The sequence below is a fragment of the Cherax quadricarinatus genome, chromosome 57, assembly GCF_038502225.1.
Source record: "Cherax quadricarinatus isolate ZL_2023a chromosome 57, ASM3850222v1, whole genome shotgun sequence".
NCBI lineage: Eukaryota > Metazoa > Arthropoda > Malacostraca > Decapoda > Parastacidae > Cherax > Cherax quadricarinatus.
The window spans coordinates 28,463,090-28,486,425 of NC_091348.1; the positions used below are offsets into that span (position 1 = coordinate 28,463,090).

Genomic DNA, 23,336 nt, shown 5'->3' on the forward strand with positions numbered 1-23,336 from the left:
CTCATTACTTCCTTTCCTTGATGTACATATCCATCACTCGTTGACAGCCTTTTCTTTTACTGTTTATCGAGTAAAAGTTTTGTAAAATCTATCCTTTGCCTTTCCACTATATTCCCAGTCTCCCAAATCTAAACAACCCTCTCCATTCTTTACACATCGAACTTTCTTTTCACCAAACTAACATCCTTCGTCATAATCTTGTTTGTACTTTTCCTACCACTGATGCTTTTGGAGTCTAATCTATTTCCTGCTCCTCTTGTCCTTTCCAATAATGTGGAGAAACTGGCCACTCATTTTCTAACAGACTTAAATAGCCTCTTTTCTGTCATGTTAGAGATCAGTCATCCTATTAACTGGTCCTCTGCTAAAACTGTCTTCCCTTCTAGCCTTCACAGTCACTGTCTCGTTGAAGCATCACTTAAACACAACTTTCCTAATGTGAATCTTAGTCCTGGCTTTGTTTTTGTAGAGGCCTTCCTTTCTCATTACATTGTTAATGCACCAAACTTCAGAACACTCATGACTTGATCTTTATCACCTCTCCTATACAGTAGAACCCCAAGTTTCAGCTGTAATCCGTTCCAGGAGCTAGGCCTAAAGTCGAAGCAATATTTCCCATACGAAATAATGCAAATCCAATTAACCTGTTCCAGCCCCACAAAAATATTCACAAAAAATCCATTTTTTAAAGAATAACTATAGTGTTTTTATGAGGATAGTGAGGCTCAGGTTAGGGTGTGTAGAAGAGAGGGAGACTACTTCCCGGTAAAAGTAGGTCTTAGACAGGGATGTGTAATGTCACCATGGTTGTTTAATATATTTATAGATGGGGTTGTAAAAGAAGTAAATGCTAGGGTGTTCAGGAGAGGGGTGGGATTAAATTATGGGGAATCAAATTCAAAATGGGAATTGACACAGTTACTTTTTGCTGATGATACTGTGCTTATGGGAGATTCTAAAGAAAAATTGCAAAGGTTAGTGGATGAGTTTGGGAATGTGTGTAAAGGTAGAAAGTTGAAAGTGAACATAGAAAAGAGTAAGGTGATGAGGGTATCAAATGATTTAGATAAAGAAAAATTGGATATCAAATTGGGGAGGAGGAGTATGGAAGAAGTGAATGTTTTCAGATACAGTGGACCCCCGCATAACGATCACCTCTGAATGCGACCAATTATGTAAGTGTATTTATGTAAGTGCGTTTGTACATGTATGTTTGGGGGTCTGAAATGGACTAATCTACTTCACAATATTCCTTATGGGAACAAATTCGGTCAGTACTGGCACCTGAACATACTTCTGGAGTGAAAAAAATATCGTTAACCAGGGGTCCACTGTACTTGGGAGTTGACGTGTTGGCGGATGGATTTATGAAGGATGAGGTTAATCATAGAAATGATGAGGGAAAAAAGGTGAGTGGTGCGTTGAGGTATATGTGAAGTCAAAAAACGTTATCTATGGAGGCAAAGAAGGGAATGTATGAAAGTATAGTAGTACCAACACTCTTATATGGGTGTGAAGCTTGGTGGTAAATGCAGCAGCGAGGAGATGGTTGGAGGCAGTGGAGATGTCCTGTTTAAGGGCAATGTGCGGTGTAAATATTATGCAGAAAATTCGGAGTGTGGAAATCAGGAAAAGGTGTGGAGTTAATAAAAGTATTAGTCAGAGGGGTTGTTGAGGTGGTTTGGTCATTTAGAGAATGGATCAAAGTAGAATGACATGGAAAGCATATAAATCTATAGGGGAAGGAAGGCGGGGTAGGGGTCGTCCTCGAAAGGGTTGGAGAGAGGGGGTAAAGGAGGTTTTGTGGGCAAGGGGCTTAGACTTCCAGCAAGCGTGCGTGAGCATGTTAGATAGGAGTGAATGGAGACGAATGGTACTTGGGACCTGACGATCTGTTGGAGTGTGAGCAGGGTAATATTTAATGAAGGGATTCAGGGAAACCGGTTATTTTCATATAGTCGGACTTGAGTCCTGGAAATGGGAAGTACAATGCCTGCACTTTAAAGGAGGGGTCTGGGGGTTTGGAGGGATATGTTGTGTATCTTTATATGTGTATGCTTCTAAACTGTTGTATTCTGAGCGCTTCTGCAAAAACAGTGATAATGTGCGAGTGTGGTGAAAGTGTTGAATGATGATGAAAGTATTTTTGGGGGGATTTTCTTTCTTTTTTGGGTCACCCTGCCTCGGTGGGAGACGGCCGACTTGGGGGAAAAAAAAATAAAATTTTACGTACCTTTATTGAAGACTCTTGTTGGCATCTGGAAGATAGGGAGGACTTATTATTGCCTCAACCACTGCAGCACACTGCCTTGTATTTTTGTACAATTTCTTTCTTCACTTTTATGGTGTTTCTCAGTTTCTTTACCAAAGGGGTGCCACTAGGAAGTTTCTTTGGGCCTATGGTGACTTATTTCACAGTCACAATCAATAAACAAACAAACACTAAACACAATGAATTTATTGTGAAATGTTTGGATGAGCACACAGGGTAATATTCAGTTGAGGATAAACAAAGATAGACTGGCTCACGATGCCTGCGTGGGAAGGCGCGGCTGAGACTCGGGACAAAATTTAGCAGATAAAAGCGGCCAAAAATCGGGGTTCCATAGTATTTGCTTTGCCTTTCCTGTCTTCTGTCCAATGGGGTTTTGGTCCTACTTCTGTAGGCCACTAGCTCTCCTGCATAACTCCTCTATTTTCTTGTTCTTTAGACTATCTTCACTACTACTATTTCTTTGCTTTCACTCCATTCTCTGCCCCCCCCCCTTTTTCACTACTATTACTACTTTCTTAATGCCACTCCTATCACTGTTGCACTTCTACTAACACTACCACCATGACTACTACATTATTACCTTTCCCTCCTCTTCTACCACTCCCATCCACCCCCCCCCTCTCATATATATTCTGGCTCCCTTCCCTTCACGCTTTTATCTTACTAGTTAATGCTCCAAGTTGGACTGAAACGTCACCATAAATTTCAGTTTCTATTCATGGCCTTGTGTCTTTTTATCCTTTCCAAATATTTTTTTAAAATTCGTACTTTAAATTGATCTCAAATACGTAATAATGTCATTTGCTTGCCCAAGCACTGTTACCCAACACTCCACTGCACATTAGGCATGTCAGTTGTCCTCTGTGTACCTACACTCAACGGTAGAGATTTTCCTGAAATATATATCTCATTAAAGAATCTTTTAATACTTGACGTGCTGTTGGAGTGTGAGCAAAGTAACATTTATGAAGGGATTCAGGGAAACCGGCAGGCCGGACTTGAGTCCTGGAGATGGGAAGTACAGTGCCTGCACCCTTCTGGCAAGACAGTGATGGAGTGAATGATGGTGAAAGTTTTTCTTTTTCGGGCCACCCTGCCTTGGTGGGAATCGGCCAGTGTGATAATAAAAAAAAAATAAAAAATAATTAAAGAATCTAAAGAGGAACCACTTCTAAGAGAAAGTAAAAATAAGTAAAATACAGCTTATTAATGAGCTTGGAAAGCTGACGAGAGAGGATGTAATTTTAGTCAAAGGAAAATTTAATTAAAAATCTTAACACAAACTGTGATTAGAAGAAAATATGAAGATGCAAACTGAGAATAAACTATACACACATGTGATAAGTAGGTTATGTTGTGTGACAAGCATGGTTAACAAAATAAAAGATAAAAATAAAACAAGCATTAAGTTTTCACTCTGGGCAAATTATAAAACATTACACCAACAGTCTCCGAGTTTAATACAAGAAATATAAAAGTTTCTGAAAGTAATCACTGCTAGATCTAGGTTTCTCAAGAGGGAAATCATCATGGTGGCAAAGAAAATCAGAAATATTTACACTGCTAACAAGTGCAGCAAGACTCAGTGTGCGTACTAGACATGCCAGCAATTACCTGTCGAGCTGCTGCACTTCTGAGGGAGGAGTGCGAAGCGTGGAGTTTGAGGATGACCTCTGATGCTTCAAGGACGCGGTCAGATAAGAGCTCAAGCTGCCATCGCTGTCGCTGTCACTAGAAACAGATAAGTATGGTCCAGGAAGGTACACACACACAGGAAGCCCAAGCCCAGCACCAGACACAAGCCGCACGGCACATACGCCACACAAGCTCAGTTAATTCACGCATAAGCTAATCACACTATTCCCAGCCAAGGAAAACAGATATAGATATACTTAAGCTGACAAACATCTTGGATGGGAACAGATGATGTTATTGTTGTGCTTCAGTATTTAACTCTGTGCTATAATCATACTGAAATTACAAGCAGTTCTGTACATTAGCAATCATTAGTTTTATTCTCGTTAATCATCATACAATGGTAACAGATTATTCTTATTACATGCTATAATATTTTATATATATGCATGTGACTTGGAATGTAGTTAGACTGCAAGCTATTGTAATATTACTATCATGATACTCGGTTAACGTAACATGCGAGACGTACATGGGCACAGTTAGAGAGGTACAGGCTAAGAGTCACTATTAATAGGTTGAGCTAAAGATGAGTGCCCACAGGTAAAAGGATTTAGTATTTAACAGAGAAGAGTCTAGCGTCTACAGTGACGCGAAAGTTGCCGAGTGGAAACTTGCAGTCAAGATTCTGCGTAGAGGAAGCAGCCATAACCCGCACATCTGGAGTCATAGCTGAGCATGGCTAATAGTTGGCTATTTACCTGTCGGATATGTCGGAGTCCGAATCATTAATGTCACCCTGGATAGCCTGCTGCAGATCTTCAATTCTCTTGAAAGCCAGTTTAAGGTCACTTTTCAGAGTGATAACTTCAGAATCTGCAAGTTCAAGTTGCTTTTCAAGTTCGCCTTTCTTGTTAACTGCGTCTGTGTGTTTTTGCTGAAGAGCTGACAAGTCTTCCTTGGCTTCCCGCAGCTGCCGACTGATCTTCTTGCTCTGCTCCAAGGCCTGCGTCTCCTTCTGCCGTGCAGCATCACAGTCACCCGTCAATCGCTCAATTTGGTCTTTTAACCGGCCAATTTGACTCTGAAAATAAAATGCAAGCATTAGAGGTACAAGATTTTACAAATTAAAAAACCCACGAAGTAAATAAGCAAGAATAATGCAAGAACACCTTGTTGTGAAACATATTACCACTGGAGTCAAGAACCGACACATTGATAAATCAGACACATGTGCAACGTGTCAGTTCTCTGAACCATTCATCTACAATCCTGTCAGACACTGCAACTTCTTGGGATCTTAATACTTGGGAATTCTTCGCTTGCCTAACCCTTGGGCACGGCCTACTTCCACACTGAACAAATGTGACACCACCTATGTCTGCAGCACCTCTCCTGCCTACGGTATATAAGCGACTTCTCCGCACATATGCTGTATTCTATTCAAGATTGGACTGACCACATCGACTCAAGGTTGAGGGACTGATTACTTCATTCTCCTCCTGTTTTTCACGTTTCTCCTTTGTATGGAGAAACGTTTCCTCAGTAAAGATACCCAAGAGTTACACATGTGTCTAATTTATCATCTTAAATACTGCTGATGAAACAAACATGTTTTGGAAGAAAATACCAAGAACTTACATCAGTCAGCAAGAGACAAATTCTCCAGGATTCAAGGCAGCAAAGGAACACTTCGCCTTGCTCCTTTGTCGTAATGCATCATGTGATTTTAAGTGTAAGCTCAATGCACATAGTTATTTACCACTCAAAGACTCAAGTGTTTTGAAAAGTGTAGATAAAACCACCTAACCAGTCAGCAAAGATGACAGAAGAATCATTTACTGACTGGTTTAAGCATTACTTTATTCCTGAGTTCAAGTTTTACCTGCACAGCAAGAACCTTGCATTCAAGGCTCTCGTCACTTTTGATAATTCCTGAACTCATCCAGAAGCTTTGTTGGATGTGAACCCACATGTAAAAGTTGTATTTTACAACCCAATATAACATTTTTAACACAACCACTGGATCATGGAATTATTAGGTCATTCAAGTATAACCACACAGGAAAAGTGATGAAAAGCTAATTTTGTCAATGGACACTGATTCCAACCTGGCAGAACCAAACTTTTGGGAAGGAGGGAGTGAAATAAAGTTAAAAAAAAAAAAAAAAACTGTTAGGCAAGAGTAAGACTGAGACAGATAACCAAATCTTTTAATTCATTTATTTTTTTCAACATGTCAGCCATCTCCCACCAAGGCAGGGTGACCCCCAAAAAAAAAAGAAAAAACTTTCATCATTCAACACTTTCACCATCACTCATATATAATCACTGTCTTTGCTGAGGTGCCCAAATACGACAGTTCAGATGTTCCTCTAAATTGCCAATATCCTAAACCCTCCTTTAAAGTGCAGGCATTTCCAGGACTAAAGTCCAGCTAACTGGTTTCCCTGAATCCCTTCACAAAATATTACCCTGCTCACACTCAGATCCCAAAAACCAGTCGTCTCCATTCACTCCTAACAATTATTATAATCAAAAAGAAGCACTAAGCCACAAGGGCTATACAGCTCACTCCTAACAAGCTCACACACGTTTGCTGAAAGTCCAAGCCCCTCGCCCACAAAAACCTCCCTTCCCTCTAACCTTTTCAGGGCTGAAAAAGGGCAAGTGATAGAATTTAATGTACAAAAATGTACATGTAATAAATATGGGAGAAAATGTAAAGGGGCTGCATTAAGAACATAAATTGTTCTAAGTGAATATGGTTTAGCGCTTCTTTTTTATTATAATAATAATAATCTAAGTGACTTACCTCTAATCTTTGCCTGGTGGTCTGTTCTAACTCCAGTTTAGATTCTATTTCTTTAATCTTCATCTCTAGACGTCGCTGTGTGTGGATATTAGCAGTCTCTCCTTCAAGAACTTCCACCTTGCTGCTCAGTTCTAACATGCGTTCTTGCAGAACCTGACAATGGAAAAGCACAAATTGGCATCTTATGATTACACAGAACATTAACCCTGAGTATTTTATTTTTTAACCAGCTTGTCTTCCACTATGGTTGATCAACCCAAATAAGATGACACATTCACTATCACTCATTCAACAGCTGTCTTGCCAGAAGTGTACAGGCATCATGGTACAAAAAACCTTCTGAACCACAACATCTCTACCCATGTTTCAGTGCTGGCACTATACTTCTCACCTCAGGACTCAAGTCCACCTAAATGGTTTCTCTCTCTTTCCAAACATTACCAGGCTCACACTTCAAGAGCATCTGTCATGTTCACTCTGATCCAAGATGCTCACACATGCCCCTATCAACTACAAACCTCCTCTAGGAGTGTCTGACAGATTGTATTAATGTTGGTAGAATTACGAACAATGTTTATCAAGCTGTTAACGCCTTGATAAAACTCCTGGAGAGTGAAACATTGCCACAATAATATGTCACATTAGTTGCATTTGTGTCCTTTTACCTAACAAACCTCTTCTAACCTCCCTCCCTCCTTTTAACCTTTCCTGGAATGTCACCCATGTTTCAATCAATGCGAGTTCAAATGGTGCAAATTTTAATTTATTGTGAAATTAACTGATGCTAGTTTTCCCCCAAACTCTTCAAATAGTGCTCAAAAATTACAGACAATTTGAATAGTGCAAATTCAAATAATGTGATCACTTCACAGGAATCATTATTCGCACTAATTGAGACTTGGCTGTATATACTGATTTATTGGTTACTTTACCTGTTTTTCATGCTCTAGCTCAGCAATTTGCTGTGACTGCTCAGATAAGGTAATCTGGTCCACAGAAAGTTGTGAAACACAAGACTTGTATTTCTTCATCACCTCAGCCACTTCCTCTTCACTTTCTTCAAGCTGAAACATTGTGAATTCTAGGTAAGACCCAAGTTTATCTTCTGAATCAAGCTACCTACCTCTAAGTGATCAAATTAATTTTTTTAAGGGGGGGAGGGGTAAGCCAGTGGAAGGCCTCGGTCAGATGACCAAAAGCTCCAGTGCTGGGTCATCATATGACACAGAACCGAATCAGGAAACACTTGTCCTGTTTCCTGACAAATCTAACATCAATTACACAAACTGTCCTCCTGTGGAAAACAAAGACTTCTTTTTGCATATATGCATAATCCAATTTCTTTACATTCATCATTAGGTTAAATCTGGTTACAGGTTAACATCAATTAACCAAATATAACATACACTAACACCAATAAATGTAGTAACACATAAATGTGTGCCCACAGAGTAGACTGGCTGAACACTGTGAACAAGTAACACAAGTATCACAGGTGATACAGTCTTTTGATAAAAAAATATCAATGTTTGCTTAAGAGCACCACTTGAATTATGATACAGTGGACCCCCGCATAACGACATTAATCCGTTCCTGAGAGCTCACTGTTATGCGAAATTATCGTTATGCGAATGAATTTTCCCCATAAGAAATAATGGAAATCAAATTAATCCGTGCAAGACACCCAAAAGTATGAAAAAAAAATTTTACCACATGAAATATACATTTTCCTACACACAAAGAGAAGGATACATGCACAATAGTAGAGTAGTACATGCACAATATATACTGTGCATGTACTACTCTACTAAATGAAGAATAAATGATACTTACCTTTATTGAAGATGCAGCAATGACTGATGAGACAGTGTGTCCTGGAAGTGCCTTTTCCTCCTGAGTACTTTAGGTCCTGTTTGGCATTTTGTTCCAGAACAGGCCTTATCACACTGTGTATGCCACTACGATTCTTAAATCTCTCAAACCAACCTTTGCTGGCTTTAAATTCACCAATATGAGCACTAGTTCCAGGCATTTTTCCCTGTTCACCTGGGTGTTAGTCGACTGGTGTGGGTTGCATCCTGGGAGACAAGATTAAGGACCCCAATGGAAATAAGTTAGATAGTCTTCGATGACACTAACTTTTTTGGGTTATCCTGGGTGGCTAACCCTCTGGGGTTAATTGTTTCTTGGTATTCTCAATAAGCCACACCAACAACGGTGCAACAGCAGCAGCAGCAGCAGCAGCTGACGGTGCTACAGCAGCAGCAGCAGCTGATGGTGCTACAGCAGCAGCAGCAGCTGACGGTGCTACAGCAGCAGCAGCAGCTGACAGTGCTACAGCAGCAGCAGACGGTGCTACAGCAGCAGCTGACGGTGCTACAGCAGCAGCAGCAGCAGCAGCAGCAGCAGTTGACCATTGTACCACAGTATTTTGATAATATTTCTCACCCTTTTTACCACAGGGTTGGCATTAGAAGCTTTCTTGGGGCCCATGGTCACTTATTTTGCAGATAAAATCACCAAAAACGCTGTAATAATACGAAATGTTCCGATTGTATGCTTGGATGTTACAGCGGAGGCTGGCTTGTAAACAATGCCACCGGCGGAACATGTGAGGCTGGCTCAGGCCGCACATTAGACGCATCTCGGACGAATAGCGTTGAGCGGGTTTTTTAGCGGTATGCGAGGCAAAATCTTAGCGATAAAATGTATCGGTATGCAGATTTAACGTTATGTGATGCCAACGGTATGCAGGGGTCCACTGTATTAGTATTACAGCTATTATCCAGGGTTGATAACAGTATTACAACTGTTATTATCTACAGCTGATATTAGTATTACTATTGTTATTATTCAGAGCTGAAATCTGCAAAAATCACCTGTGCCTGTATTTCTGCTCTGTCTTTGTCAACTCTGGCACAGTCTATCTCACTTCTGTCTGTGTATCTGCCCTATCTTTGGCAACTCTGGCATAATCTATCTCACCTGTGTCTGTATCTCTGCTCTATCTTTGGCAACTCTGGCGCATCTATCTTCAGATTCCTTCCTGGCACGCTGAGCTTCTTCCAGCTGCGACGACAGCTCTTGGATGTCTGCCTCGGCGCATTGTCTCGCTTTAATTGCTGCCGTCTTGGCGAACTCTGCATCTTCCAGCTGTATAGAAAGAGAACATTTAGCAATATAACAATAATAATAATCTTCATTTCTACAATTACATACATGATACAACTTATACAGACCTAGCTGACACCAATGACATACTAAATAGAAAGCCCCTGGTTATGCACAGCCTCTGGTGCACCTTAGGTTAATTTTGTTCCCCAGGATATGACCCACACCAGTTGGCTAACACCCAGGTACTTACTTACTGCTAGGTGAAAAGGGACAACAGAACAGGTATATGGAAACACACCCAATGCTTCTACCTGTACCGGGGATCAAACCATGGACGTCATTATTCAATTCAATTCAATTCAAGTTTATTCTCTATAAGGGTTACAATGTGGGGTTTACAGGTTTGGGTATTGTGTGGTTTACATGTTATAAAATACTAATTACAGAGGGGGTCACTAGGACACCTAGCATGGCTAGGCATTTCGGGCAGACTTAGATTAATTCTTAACATTAAATCCTCACAGATTATGGTATTAAGGCTAAGTGACTACATCATAATTTGTGAGTTTAGCAATGTGAATGCTTTTGTTTTGGCACAATACAAAGTGTCTATATTGGGGTATCATAGGCAAACTTATGACTAGTTAGGATTTATTATTTTAAGATTAAGATTAGTATTTCTGGGTTTATAGTCAGTGGGTGAGTGAGTGTAATTGTGAACCACCAGGTGGTTATCACGTAGTTAGTTGTCGGGGTGTATCAGGGAGATAAGATGTTTTCTAACTGTAGTTTTGAAAGTGATGAATGTGTCTGCAGTTCTAGAGTTTTCAGGTAGGGTGTTCCAGATTTTAGGTCCTTTGAAATACATTGAATTTTTGTAAAGGTTTAGTCAAACACGGGGAATGTCATAGAGATGTTTGTCTGGTGTTATGCCTGTGGATCCTGTCACAACTATCAAGAAAGCATTTTAGGTCAAGGTTAATATTGGAATTTAAGGTCCTGTAGATATAGATTGCACAGTAGTAAGTGTGGATGTTCTGAACAGGGAGTAAGTTTAGATCTATGAAGAGTGGGGAGGTGTGTTGCCAGGGATGGGATTTAGTGATTATCCTTACTGCGGCTTTTTGTTGGGTTATTATTGGCTTTAGGTGTGATGCTGCAGTTGAACCCCAAGCACAGATAGCATAGGTAAGGTATGGATATATAAGTGAATGGTATTATGTGAGCTGAGTGCAGTACCAACCGAGTTAACTATGCAATCACCATTCATTACGCACCTGGTCAATTTACGTCTGCATGCCAGGAGGTAACAGTGGTAGTGGTGGGCAAAACGTCCAGAGACCTCCAAACATGTATTTCAGGACAGCAATACACAGGCAGATCAGATGACTTAAGGAACACCCGTGTTCAACACCGACATTTCCACGACCATTTAATCAACTACAGAAATGCAAGACTTATCGCCAGAGAAGAAAATACTCAATACCACAGAATCCTGGAATCATCACTTATCTGTGTATCTAACAATATCAACCAGAACAACAGCTTCTATAACAAAGCTGAACCCCTTACCAAGAAACTTCTTCATCCTTATCCTACATAACTACATACACATCCGCCCGTCCCATGGGGGTCCATCTCAGATCCAGCCAACCAAACATTCTCAGTGGTCCCCCCCTTACAGGTCTGTCTCTGATCCAACCTACCCACCCGACTCTCCACCCTACAAATATTCATGCACTTTTTAACCAGGCAGATCTGTTTGTGACTTAATAAAGCCCACTGTGTGGGCAAAACATAGTCAATAAAGGATCACATTATACTGCATTTGTATACCATTTATCTCCGTCTTACAGAAAGACTGGGATGGTCTTACACAACACAAAGACTGGGAATGTTGTACACAACACAAAGACTGGGAATGTCATACACAACACTCCCACCATCCATCACAGTGCCTAAGTTAGAAGTGTGTTGCAACACACTCTAGTGCAAGTTAGCAGCTCTTTATACAGTAAGAGAACCAAGTGTAACTCTCACAACAGAGCCAAACTTTACAAGCCAATGTAGAAATTAATGAAATTTCTGTTACTATAATCATGGGACCAAAGTGGTAGGTTGGTAGACAGCAACCGCCCACGGAGGTACTACCGTCCTGTCAAGTAAGTGTAAAACAGAAGTCTGTAATTGTTTTACATGATGGTAGGATTACTGGTGTCTATTTTTTCTGTCTCATAAATATGCAGGATTTCAGGTACATCTTGTTACTTCTACTTACACTTAGGTCACACTACACATACATATTTTTTTTTTTTTTTCAACAAGTCAGCCGTCTCCCACCGAGGCAGGGTGACCCAAAAAAGAAAGAAAATCCCCAAAAAGAAAATACTTTCATCATTCAACACTTTCACCACACTCACAAATTATCACTGTTTTTGCAGAGGTGCTCAGAATACAACAGTTTAGAAGCATATACGTATAAAGATACACAACATATCCCTCCAAACTGCCGATATCCCAAACCCCTCCTTTAAAGTGCAGGCATTGTACTTCCCATTTCCAGGACTCAAGTCCGATTATATGAAAATAACCGGTTTCCCTGAATCCCTTCACTAAATATTACCCTGCTCGCACTCCAACAGATCGTCAGGTCCCAAGTACCATTCGTCTCCATTCACTCCTATCTAACACGCTCATGCACACTTGCTGGAAGTCCAAGCCCCTAGCCCACAAAACCTCCTTTACCCCCTCTCTCCAACCCTTTCGAGGACGACCCCTACCCCTCCTTCCTTCCCCTATAGATTTATATGCTTTCCATGTCATTCTACTTTGATCCATTCTCTAAATGACCAAACCACCTCAACAACCCCTCTTCTGCCCTCTGACTAATGCTTTTATTAACTCCACACCTTTTCCTAATTTCCACACTCCGAATTTTCTGCATATTTAACACATACATATACAAGCATATATATACACACACACCCCTCTGGGTTTTCTTACATTTTCTTTCTAGTTCTTGTTCTTGTTTATTTCCTCTTATCCCCGTGGGAAAGTGGAACAGAATTCTTCCTCCATAAGCCATGCGTGTTGTAAGAGGCAACTAAAATGCTGGGAGCAAGGGGCTAGTAACCCCTTCTCCTGTAAATGTAAAAGGAGAAACTTTTGTTTTTCCTTTTGGGCCACCCTGGCTCAGTGGGATACTGCCAGTTTGTTGGAAGAAGAATAATTGGTGGGAAATGTTAATAAACACCAGCTCCAGTTCCTTGGATTAATGGGCATAAGTGACTGGAGTTTACTTGTGTATTCAGCTGTCTAAGAGCCTACCTGCATCTTGAAGTGTCTAAGAGCTTACTTGTATCTTGAGTTGTCTAAGAGCTTACCTGTGTCTTGAGCTGTCAAAGAGCTTACCCATGTGTAGAGTTGTCTAAGAGCTTACCTGTGTCTTGAGTTGTCTAACTAACAGCTTATGGCCACCCTCAGACTGCGACTTCTCTAACATGGTCTGAGTGTCGCGTAACAGAGCTTTGGTTTTCTTCAGCTCTTTCTTCAGCTTGTGCACGTAGTCCTCATCAACGTGAGTGATGGTCCGGTCTTGAAGTTCATTGATGCGGCGCTCCAATTCGTGCTTCTCACGCACGACCACAGTTCTCTCCTCGTGCTCGTTCTCAAGCTGGCTCTCCAGAGCTGCAATTCAAAGGAGGACACTAGTACAACCTCGATCAAACTGACGCCAATTTAACAGACCACAATTTAAGGAATTTTGGCTTTAACCGACAAAATCCATAGACAAATAATGTCTGGAAACAACGAATATAGTCTTTTAGACTATAAACTATCTATTATTGTTACAATCTGCTGGGTACATCAATTTCAGATTTAACTGATGAAATCTGTTAAATCTAGTTTACTGGATAAATTGATATTGGAATCTAACCGACACAGTATGTAGACCGTTACTGTTATAATTGTGGAAAATCAATATTTGGATTTTATAGACCACAGGCTTTAAGACACCCCCCTCCCCCCTGCCTCTATTACTCCATTTAACCAAGGTTATACTCTAAGTAAATTTCAAATTTGACCAATAAATTAAATTAATTTCTGCACATCAGTCACTGTAAAATAAATCACATTTACAACAAATTCTTGTATTTCAATTTTTTTTTTACAACAGAATAAATAATAGTACTACTTATAACACTGACATAGTTGATGGTAATTAATGTATTGTATTATACTCTTAAATACATAATAATGACAGTATCTTCATATTAATCTGAAGTGATACAAAGAGCAGAATCCATCTTCTTAGAAAGACAGGAAGAGCAAAGATCACAGGTGAAAAACACACAGTTGCACAGAATTTTATTGAGATGTTACACCTGTCCACAGATTTCCACAGTCACTGAAGAAACCTGACCACAGGTTTCCAGTCACTGAAATAGGCTGACCACAAGTGTGATGCCTTTTACTGTACCACCAACTGTTGGCTTTATGGCATCTGTAATAATGTTGGTAGAATTACCGACAATATGTAAAGTAAAAAAAAAAAAAAAAAAAAAACAAAAAAAAAAAAATGTAAACTAAAAGGACATAAGTGCAACTAATGTGACATTTTTATTGTGGCAACGTTTTACTCGCCAGGAGCTTTGTCAAGCCGTTAACGGCTTGACAAAGCTCCTGGAGAGCAAAACGTTGCCACAATAAAAATGTCACATTAGCTGCACTTATGTCCTTTTACTTTGTGGCATCTGTCTCCAGCAAAAGTCACAACACTGGTGCCTGGACAGTTCATACTGTTTGAGTCCATCCTGGACAACTATCAGGTTGTGAAGCTGAGTTATATGCAGGGAATATACTTCCTAGAAACAAGAGTAGAAACTTAAACTCACCCTTGATCTTCTTCTGAGCAGATATTCTGACTTCCTCAAGCTCCTCCTCACGCTGTGAAATTTCACGTCGGTTCTCCTTGCGCATTTGCTCAATGCTCATCTCCAAACGCACCTTGGCTCCCTCCAGCATCTGCACCTGCCCAGCCAGGTCATCCAGCTCTTCCTCCTGAAAATATGATGCATGAGTAAGAGATGGGGAGGGAAAAAAGAGGGGGAGAAAAGTGGGAGAAATTAAATAAAAGGATAGGAGTGGGAGAAGGAAGAATGTTGTAGAAAAACATCAAAGTTCTGGCACTTTTTTAACATATCTATATGACTATTTGTGTACTCTACTCAAGAGATTGTGTCACCGAAAGAAATGTTCTCACTGGGGTCAAATATGCTCAATAGGCAAACCCATTCAAATCTTTACACAGAGACCCTCCAGATTTTCCTCAGCACTGGTGAATATTCTTCCAAATGGATCATAAAAACTGGAACTGACCTCCACATGAACCAGATACATGATCTCTGCCAAGTAACAGTAATACTTCCCTGTTCTATGGAAAATTATCCCACTCCAAATCACTATCCCTCCTTTTTCCCCAAAAAACTTCTTACATCACAAAAACAGCTTTGCCTTGTAGCCAAGCAGGATGCCTTAAGCTGTACTGATGACTTAGTCACACAACACACTCTTTCAAATTATTTAGTGTTGATGGTTGTGTTCACCAATCCACGGGTGCAGCTGGTAGTGCTGCTGTCATATAGAGTGATGGCTCTCATAGAAAAACTGGAGTATGCATCAATAACTGGGCCTCTACCCTTCAAACTGAACTGTTTGCCATACTCCTTGCACTCAAATGAGTTCGTGTATCACAGGTTGACACTTTAATTGTAACTGATTCTATATTATCCATAAATGCTCTTAAGTATCAATTGTGACATGTTTGTATCAGAAGGCAGACACAGGTATGGTAGGATTGTAGACACTGGTCTTCAGATGCATGATAGAACTGATGAACTGGCAAAGTCATATGCCTTCAAAGAGGAAGTAGGTTAGTAGGTTACAATCTCGGGCTGTCGGTAAGCAACTTGAGAACAATATTACAAAATGAACCTCAATGACTTGAGACTGAGAGAGACTGACACTAGTCAGTTCATTTATCATCATTTTATCATGCAGGAGGAGCCACATGTTTGCGTTATATCCAACATAATAAAACAGATTCTTGGATGTCAATACTGCCCAGCTCTAGCTGGGTTACAAGTATCTTTGGGAGGTTAAATTACCACCACCAGATGTAGACCAAATGAAATGTAAACTTTGCCAGATGGACAATTGTCACACCTTGTGTCATTATGTACTGGAACGTGATAAAATTAACCCTTTCAGGGTCCAAGGCAAAAATCTGAAGGGGTGCCCCAGTGTCCAAGAAATTTTGAAAAAAAAAAAAAAAAAAAAAAATTCTTACAGAATTAAAGATAATATTTTTGTGAAGGTAATAAAACAAAACAAAAATGTTCTGATCAGTACTTACCGAGATACAGCAGCGGACAGTTGACCCAAAATGACCAAGTGGCGGCAACATCAGCGACTTCCACAAAATCGCATTTTTTTATTTTACATTTTTTATACTTCTTTCTTTTCTTTTCTAATTTTTTCCTTTTTCTAGTAACATTTGTAGCCTGTGAGACCAATATAATGTATATTGTATAAGTGTACACTCATTGTAATCAACACAATAACTGCCCTAATTTGTTTATCATTACATTGCTTACAAAACTTGTTTACAAGTTTATTGTAAACAAAATGATGAAAATATTAGTGTGATTGTGTTGAATACAATGGTACCATATAGTACAATGGTGCCATAGGGTGCAATGGTACCATATAGTGCAGGGTTCCATATGGTGCAGGGTACCACATGGTGCAGGGTACCACATGGTGCAGGGTACCACATGGTGCAGGGTACCACATGGTGCAGGGTACCACATGGTGCAGGGTACCACATGGTGCAGGGTACCATATGGTACAGGACACCATATGGTACAGATACAGGGATCCCTATGGAAATAAGTCACCCTGACTTTTCTGAGTTATCCTAGGATTTTATACATTTGCTGCTATGTATGATAATCTATGTAACTGTATTTGTGTACACCTGAATAAACTTACTCAAGCACATGTGGCATCGTAAGTTTATTTAGGTATACACAAATAAAGTTACATGGATTATCATACATAGCAGCATATGTTTGGAGAACCTAGGATTACCAAAAAAAGTCAGACAGACTTATTTCCATTAGGGTCCCTGTACCATGTACCATATGGTACAGTGTACCATATGGTATAATGTACCATATGATACAATGTACTATATGGTACATTGTACCATATGGTACCATTGTACCATATACCATTGTACCATATACCATTGTATGACATGGCACCATTGTATCATATGGTACAATGGTACCATATGGTTCAAAACCATAGAATTCCTCTTCAGATCCACTTCCATCAGTCCTAGAATTGTAAGTTGTGAAGAGGAGAGTCAGGATTCGCCAGGAGAGTGAGTGGGGAGTGAGAGCGTCCTTGCTGCCAGGCATGATGAACAAAGCTACTTTGCCGGCATTCCCACAATGTCATGCAGGCATCCAGATTTTTTTCCATGGTGTGCACACTGACCACCCAGACCCATTCTCTTAGATGTAGGCCTACCAGCCTTCTTGCGTTAAATTTGACGCCGCTAAAATTTTGGCGTAGATCTACGGTTTGGACCCTCAATGTAAAGCCGTAGATCTACGGCACGGACCCTGAAAGCGTTAACCTGATTCTTTTTTTCCTTTCTCCCGTTTTCCTTTTCCTCTTTCCTCTCTCTCCTTTGAGTTTTCTTACTTCTGCCTTGGGTTACCTGGAGGTTATTCCGGGGATCAATGCCCCCGTGGCCCGGTCCATGACCAGGCCTCCCTTTGGATCAGGGCCTGATCAACCAGGCTGTTACTGCTGGCCGCACGCAGTCCAACGTACGAGCTACAGCCCGGCTGATCCGGCACTGAGTTTAGGTATCTGTCCAGCTCTCTCTGCCATCCAACTACCTAGATTGTAATGCATGTAATGTAATATTGGGCATTTACACCCTAACTGGCCAGAGATAGGGAATGATCAGCGAACGGAGGATCAAACCTCCTCTATTCCTTGAATCCTAAACCCGCGTGGTTTAGCACTTCATCAAAAAATGTACCGTAACACGCCTGTACACTATTTAACGTGCAATATATTTACAAGAAACGCGTAATATTTTAATACACAATAACAACCAGAGAGAAATGAAGTATTGCACCAAGAGCTTGTGTGACATTGTATCACATTATCAAGGAATAATTGATGATTTGCTGTGAATTAAGAGGTAAGGTGCGTGGGAAAGCCTTTCTGCAGGCTACGGTAGCGGCTGCTGCAGGGCCTGTGGCAGCAGTAGAGGGCAAGCTATGACCGCTGGGCATCGCCTGTCGCACCTTTTTTTTATGGGGGAAGGGGTTACTTCCTCCCAGAGTCTCTCCGTTACGAGAGATACACTTTCTTTGTTTGCCATTTATGTGGTGGGCCACACAGTGGTCCGGACACCCCCTTGTACACTCCTTTGCCCCTCCATCACTTGCCTTCCTTTTCTCGTCCCCCTAATCCCCTCCCTACTCCCTCCCTTTGCCGTCTCCCGTTCCCTCCATCTTTCACCGTCCTTCTCCATCACACTTCTCATCCCCCCTTTCTCACCCCTTCCCTTCGCCTCCACCCCCTCTAAAGACCCACAAGAGTAACTGATGTATAAGCAACACTGTAAGAGGAAGATTGGACGAGGACGTGGCTCACCACTGTCCACTGTATGTTGGGTTTGTACTCCACTTCCCCATCTCATTCATTCATAAATAAGGATGTACTCAGTGCTCACTTCATGAGGAAATACGTTCTTTCACGAAAGATGATGTACTCATAACTTATCTGATGTGCTCCACTTCCTTGTCTTATTCACGCATTCATTTTACGATTTTGGCCCATTTGCACCCTCTTTATTCACTCATCCACCAGGCAATGCAGTTCATTCATAAATAAAGATGTAACTCCTCACTCATCTGAAGCTCGTACTCCACTTCTACCATCTCTTTTCACTCATTCTCGAGGTAAAGTAACTCATCCGTGAATGGGAGTGTCTTCACTACTCGGTACTAGAAAGCAGGCAAGTAGGTAAGATGCATCTCTCGTGTTTAGCGGATGGAGGCTCGAGCCCCATTGGTTGAGCATTTTAGGTACAATGAATGCAAAAAAGGTCTAGTTTGTATTCCACTTCATTCTTCCCATCCTTAGTTTGCTAAGTCATGAGGGTATTCTACTCACGATCGTAATGTCCCACGTTCAAGCCCCAGGGAGGGAAAGACATCCAGGCATGTTTCCTTATACCCCTGCTGCCCCCGCCTACCTAGCAGCAAAATTAGGAACCAGGGGCGGATCCACTATGAAACTAATGAAGCTTAAGCTTCAGGGCCCCTAATCCCGGAGGGGCCGCAGAAACGACTTTAGTCCACATTGCTTAAAAATTTTGGGTCTTCTGTATGAGAAGGGATTTTCAAAAAATAATATTAAAGTGTAATTCACTATAAGATAATAGTTTAAATAAAAATTGAAAGGTTATTAAAGTATTATGTAGGCCTAGCCATTGCTTCATACAAAGGGGCCCCCCATAACAGTTCGAACTTCAGGGCCCCAAAAACGTAGGTCCGCCACTGCTAAGAACACATGTGTATTACTCTACTGTCGAGGGTCGCAGACAGGAAAAAAAATATGTGAGAAAACTTCAGTCCTGAGGAATGCTATATCCCGTGTAAGAAGGCATTCCAGACCTGTGTGTAAGAAACTCCAAGTCTACTGGAATGTTATATCCCATGTAAGAAACTCTAGTTTCTGCTGGAAGTGTTCAAGTGTTGGTGAAGGTATCTAATGACATTAATTAAAGAAAAAGGTCATGAGATAAAGCAAACACCCTCCCTCCCGTTCAACACTAAACACCTCCCCCCCTCCTTGAAGGAGGGGGGGAGGTGTTTAGTGGGTTTAGCTCTTCCCGGTCCATAACGTATTATTATTCCCCCCTCCCCTGTGTTCTTGTCCCTACCCTATGTGGGCCCCTAGCTCCTTTGCAATGCTCCTTTTCTTAGTATTTGACTGACTCCACTGCTACTATTACCTCTACCACTACCTCTCTTCCTCCTTTCCTTCTGCCTCTCTTGTTCCCGTCAATGTCTGCTGGCCTATATATACTCCTGCCTCTCCTTTTTGTTAGTGTAACTTTGTAAATGGTCCAAGTTGGACTGAAATGTCATTGAAAGCTCCTCTCTCCTATATGTGGGTTATTTGTGTATTGTTCCAGTCACGGTATTGTGCCTTTTTTGTTATTACAATATACAGTACACTGCTGTATAAATATTTAAAAATATACAAGAAATGTTATAAATGGTACAAAAGTGACATTAAATCAATATCAAAGATGGTTGACACAAACCCACTACCATTATAGTATGCTCCTCACTTAGCAAAGAATTCGTTTACCAACTTGGTCTTAGGAACCGAACTCCATCGTTAAGCGAGGAGAGGCTGCATTATTATTATTATTATACTAGAAGATAGTGCAAGAATACCTGGTCTTTAAGCCGCAGTTCAAGGTCATGTTTGGCTTTCTTAAGTACAGCAACTTCTTCTTCAGTTTTACCAGTGAAGCTGAGGTCCTCCAGCTCCCGGCTCAGTGCGGAGATCTTCTCTTCCTTCAGCTCTAGTTCCAGCTTCAGGGTCTGAAACACAAAAACATCAACTGTTGCTATTTTTAAACTTCCTCCATTATCCCCTCATGCATGGATGGTAACACAACAGTGTACTGGTAATAATAGTAAGATTACCAACAAAATGTTAGGGTAAAAGACTCAAATGCAAAATGTCAAGCCATTACAAACAATACAAAGATAGAGTATACAGTAGGGTCCAACTTATATGGCAGGTTAGGTTCCAGGCTACTGCTGGAAAGCAGATATTGCCGGAAAGCAGAACACCATTTTTTCCACTTATAAATGCCAGATAATAATTTTATACTAATATGTATTAAGTTAGCAATAAAACTAGGTATTAAAAAACGAGAAAAAGTAAAATACATACACAGAGCACTCATTACTTTAAATATTTGTGGCCCGGTGGCCTGGTGGCTAAAGCTCCCGCTTCACACACGGAGGGCCCGGGTTCGATTCCCGGCGGGTGGAAACATTCGACACGTTTCCTTACACCTGTTGTTCTGTTCACCTAGCAGCAAATAGGTACCTGGGTGTTAGTCGACTGGTGTGGGTCGCATCCTGGGGGACAAGATTAAGGACCCCAATGGAAATAAGTTAGACAGTCCTCGATGACGCACTGACTTTCTTGGGTTATCCTGGGTGGCTAACCCTCCGGGGTTAAAAATCTGAACGAAATCTTATCTTAATGTAGGGTGAGAGGTCAGTAGTATTTATTGTAAGAAATCAGGTGTGGTAGGTATGGTAGCCTTCCTGGCCACCCCACCCACACATAATATACAACATTTAAAGCACCCAAAAGTGATAAAATGCATATATGTACAGTATGCTCATTACTTACCTTAAAATATTTGTAGTCTTAATGGGGTGAATAGTATTTATTTGTAGAAATTCAGGTGTGGGAGGTATGGTAGCCCGCCTTGCCACCCCACCTTGTATGACATTTAAAGTGCCCTAGAGCCATAAAATGCATATACAGTACAATCATTACTTACCTTAAAATATTTGTAGTCTTAATGAAGGGCGAGAGGTGCGCAAACGATATAAAAATGAATAAACGAGAGAAAGCAAGTAAATGAGAGAGGGCAGAGTCACAGAGTATGTAAACAAACAGGCAAATGCATCTGGTTTTGGTTGATACACATTCATTCCCATGTCTGTGAATCTTGTACCATAATACCTTACACTGTGTACAAGTTGTTTCCACATTGGTAAAGTAACACACCATTTTTAGAAGGAATAATGCTCTCTGTGAAGGCACACAAAAGGAATAATTTTCTACAGTTATCCCATTAATACAAGTGTGTACACATTTTCTTTGGTGTTGAACTAAAGAAACCATCATTCTTTCTGACACTTCAACAAGATGACTGGAAAAAATCTCACATTTATGTTAATTTATTTTAATGTGGGGTGTATTTATCATATTTATGTTATGTAGTGTGTTTATTATATAATTTTGAAAAAAATATCATAGTTGGATTAATCAAAAAGTCTATATTAATGTAATATATAACATTTAATGCACCTCAGAGTGATTATTATTTTGTTATTATTATTATCATTATTAATATGGCATCTTCAAGAATAATAAGACACACTTAGTGATTTTAATGTGTACCTGTATGCCAGCACAGCATGTAAGTTTATTTAGGTACAGGTACACATAAGTATAATTATCAGAGTATATTTAAAATATGAAATAACTCTGAGGGTCCGTCCGATAGTTCTACGGCTTTGAAGCCTGGGTATAAGCCGTAGTTCTGTGCCATGAGCTCAGCTCACTCAGATAAGCTGTGAGCAGTAAGTTTGGGCCTAGATATGAGAGAATGCATCTATGTGGTAGGTGTGCACCATATAAAAGAAAGCCTTCAGCATGCAGTGCATAATGAGAAAAAAAATGGTGACCGTTTTTTGGATTAAAACTGCGACTTTGCGGTGTATTTTCGTATGTTTTTTACAGTTGTATTTGCAGTTTCTTGGTCTCATTTGATAGAATTGAAGATACATTACAGAAATAGAGATGATTTTGATTGGTTTTAGTACTGAAAATGGCTTGAAATTGAGCTCAAATTGGCAGAAATGTTAAATTTTTGTCGATGCTCAAGGGTAAACAAATCACATCACACGTCCAATACATGTCAGCTGGTGGGTCTAATGTGCATTCACAAATGTGCTGATATTATTTATACAATTATTAAAATATTGCATACCAGTAAATCTTCTATTTCATGGTGTGAATAAAAATTCATTATGTGAATAAAAAATCAAAGTGGAATCCATTTGTAAAGGCTGGAAACATAACTAATAAACAGAGGAAATGTTATCTGAGTGCCAGGAATGCCTGCACTGTTTATTCTGGGCCTTATTTTGAAATTGGAATAGTTTGAACTTTGTGTGAAATTGGCCAAATTACCAATTTCCGATCACTTTATTGGGTAGTTGAAATAGCTGATTGGGTGATTTCTTGTGCTCAATCGATAAAACAGAAGTAATACTAGTGAATTAACTAAGAATAAGGTTGACTGGAATAATGTAACTGACCAAAAATGGGAGTGAAAGGGGGTAAAATTGCTGATGGGAAAACAAAATTTGCAATAGTGCAATTTCATCAATTTTCCATCAAATTTCATACTTTTTGTTTTATTAACTTCAGAAAAAGATTCCCTATCATTTCATAAGAATTTTTTTTTTTTTTTTTTTTTTTGAAAATTGTTGGGCCCTGTGGACAAGTTTCAGATCAGGGGTCTGGACCCTCAAAAGGTTAAAGCACTTGAAATTTTGGAAAGTTTCCAGG

At 40.3% G+C, this 23,336-nt stretch overlaps 1 protein-coding gene across 2 annotated transcripts in view; it reads right to left on the reverse strand.

Moving 5' to 3' along the window:
- LOC138850947 (unconventional myosin-XVIIIa-like) overlaps positions 1-23,336 on the reverse strand; it is a gene marked incomplete at its 5' end in the record, with an annotated part of 86,820 nt that overhangs the window by 32,076 nt on the left and 31,408 nt on the right. The window contains 8 exon segments of one of the 2 annotated variants that reach the window (XM_070097442.1): positions 3,890-4,006; positions 4,672-4,994; positions 6,726-6,878; positions 7,658-7,789; positions 9,711-9,878; positions 13,279-13,526; positions 14,735-14,900; positions 20,402-20,551. In XM_070097442.1, the coding sequence (XP_069953543.1) occupies positions 3,890-4,006; positions 4,672-4,994; positions 6,726-6,878; positions 7,658-7,789; positions 9,711-9,878; positions 13,279-13,526; positions 14,735-14,900; positions 20,402-20,551 (1,457 nt within the window). 2 annotated transcript variants of the gene reach the window in all.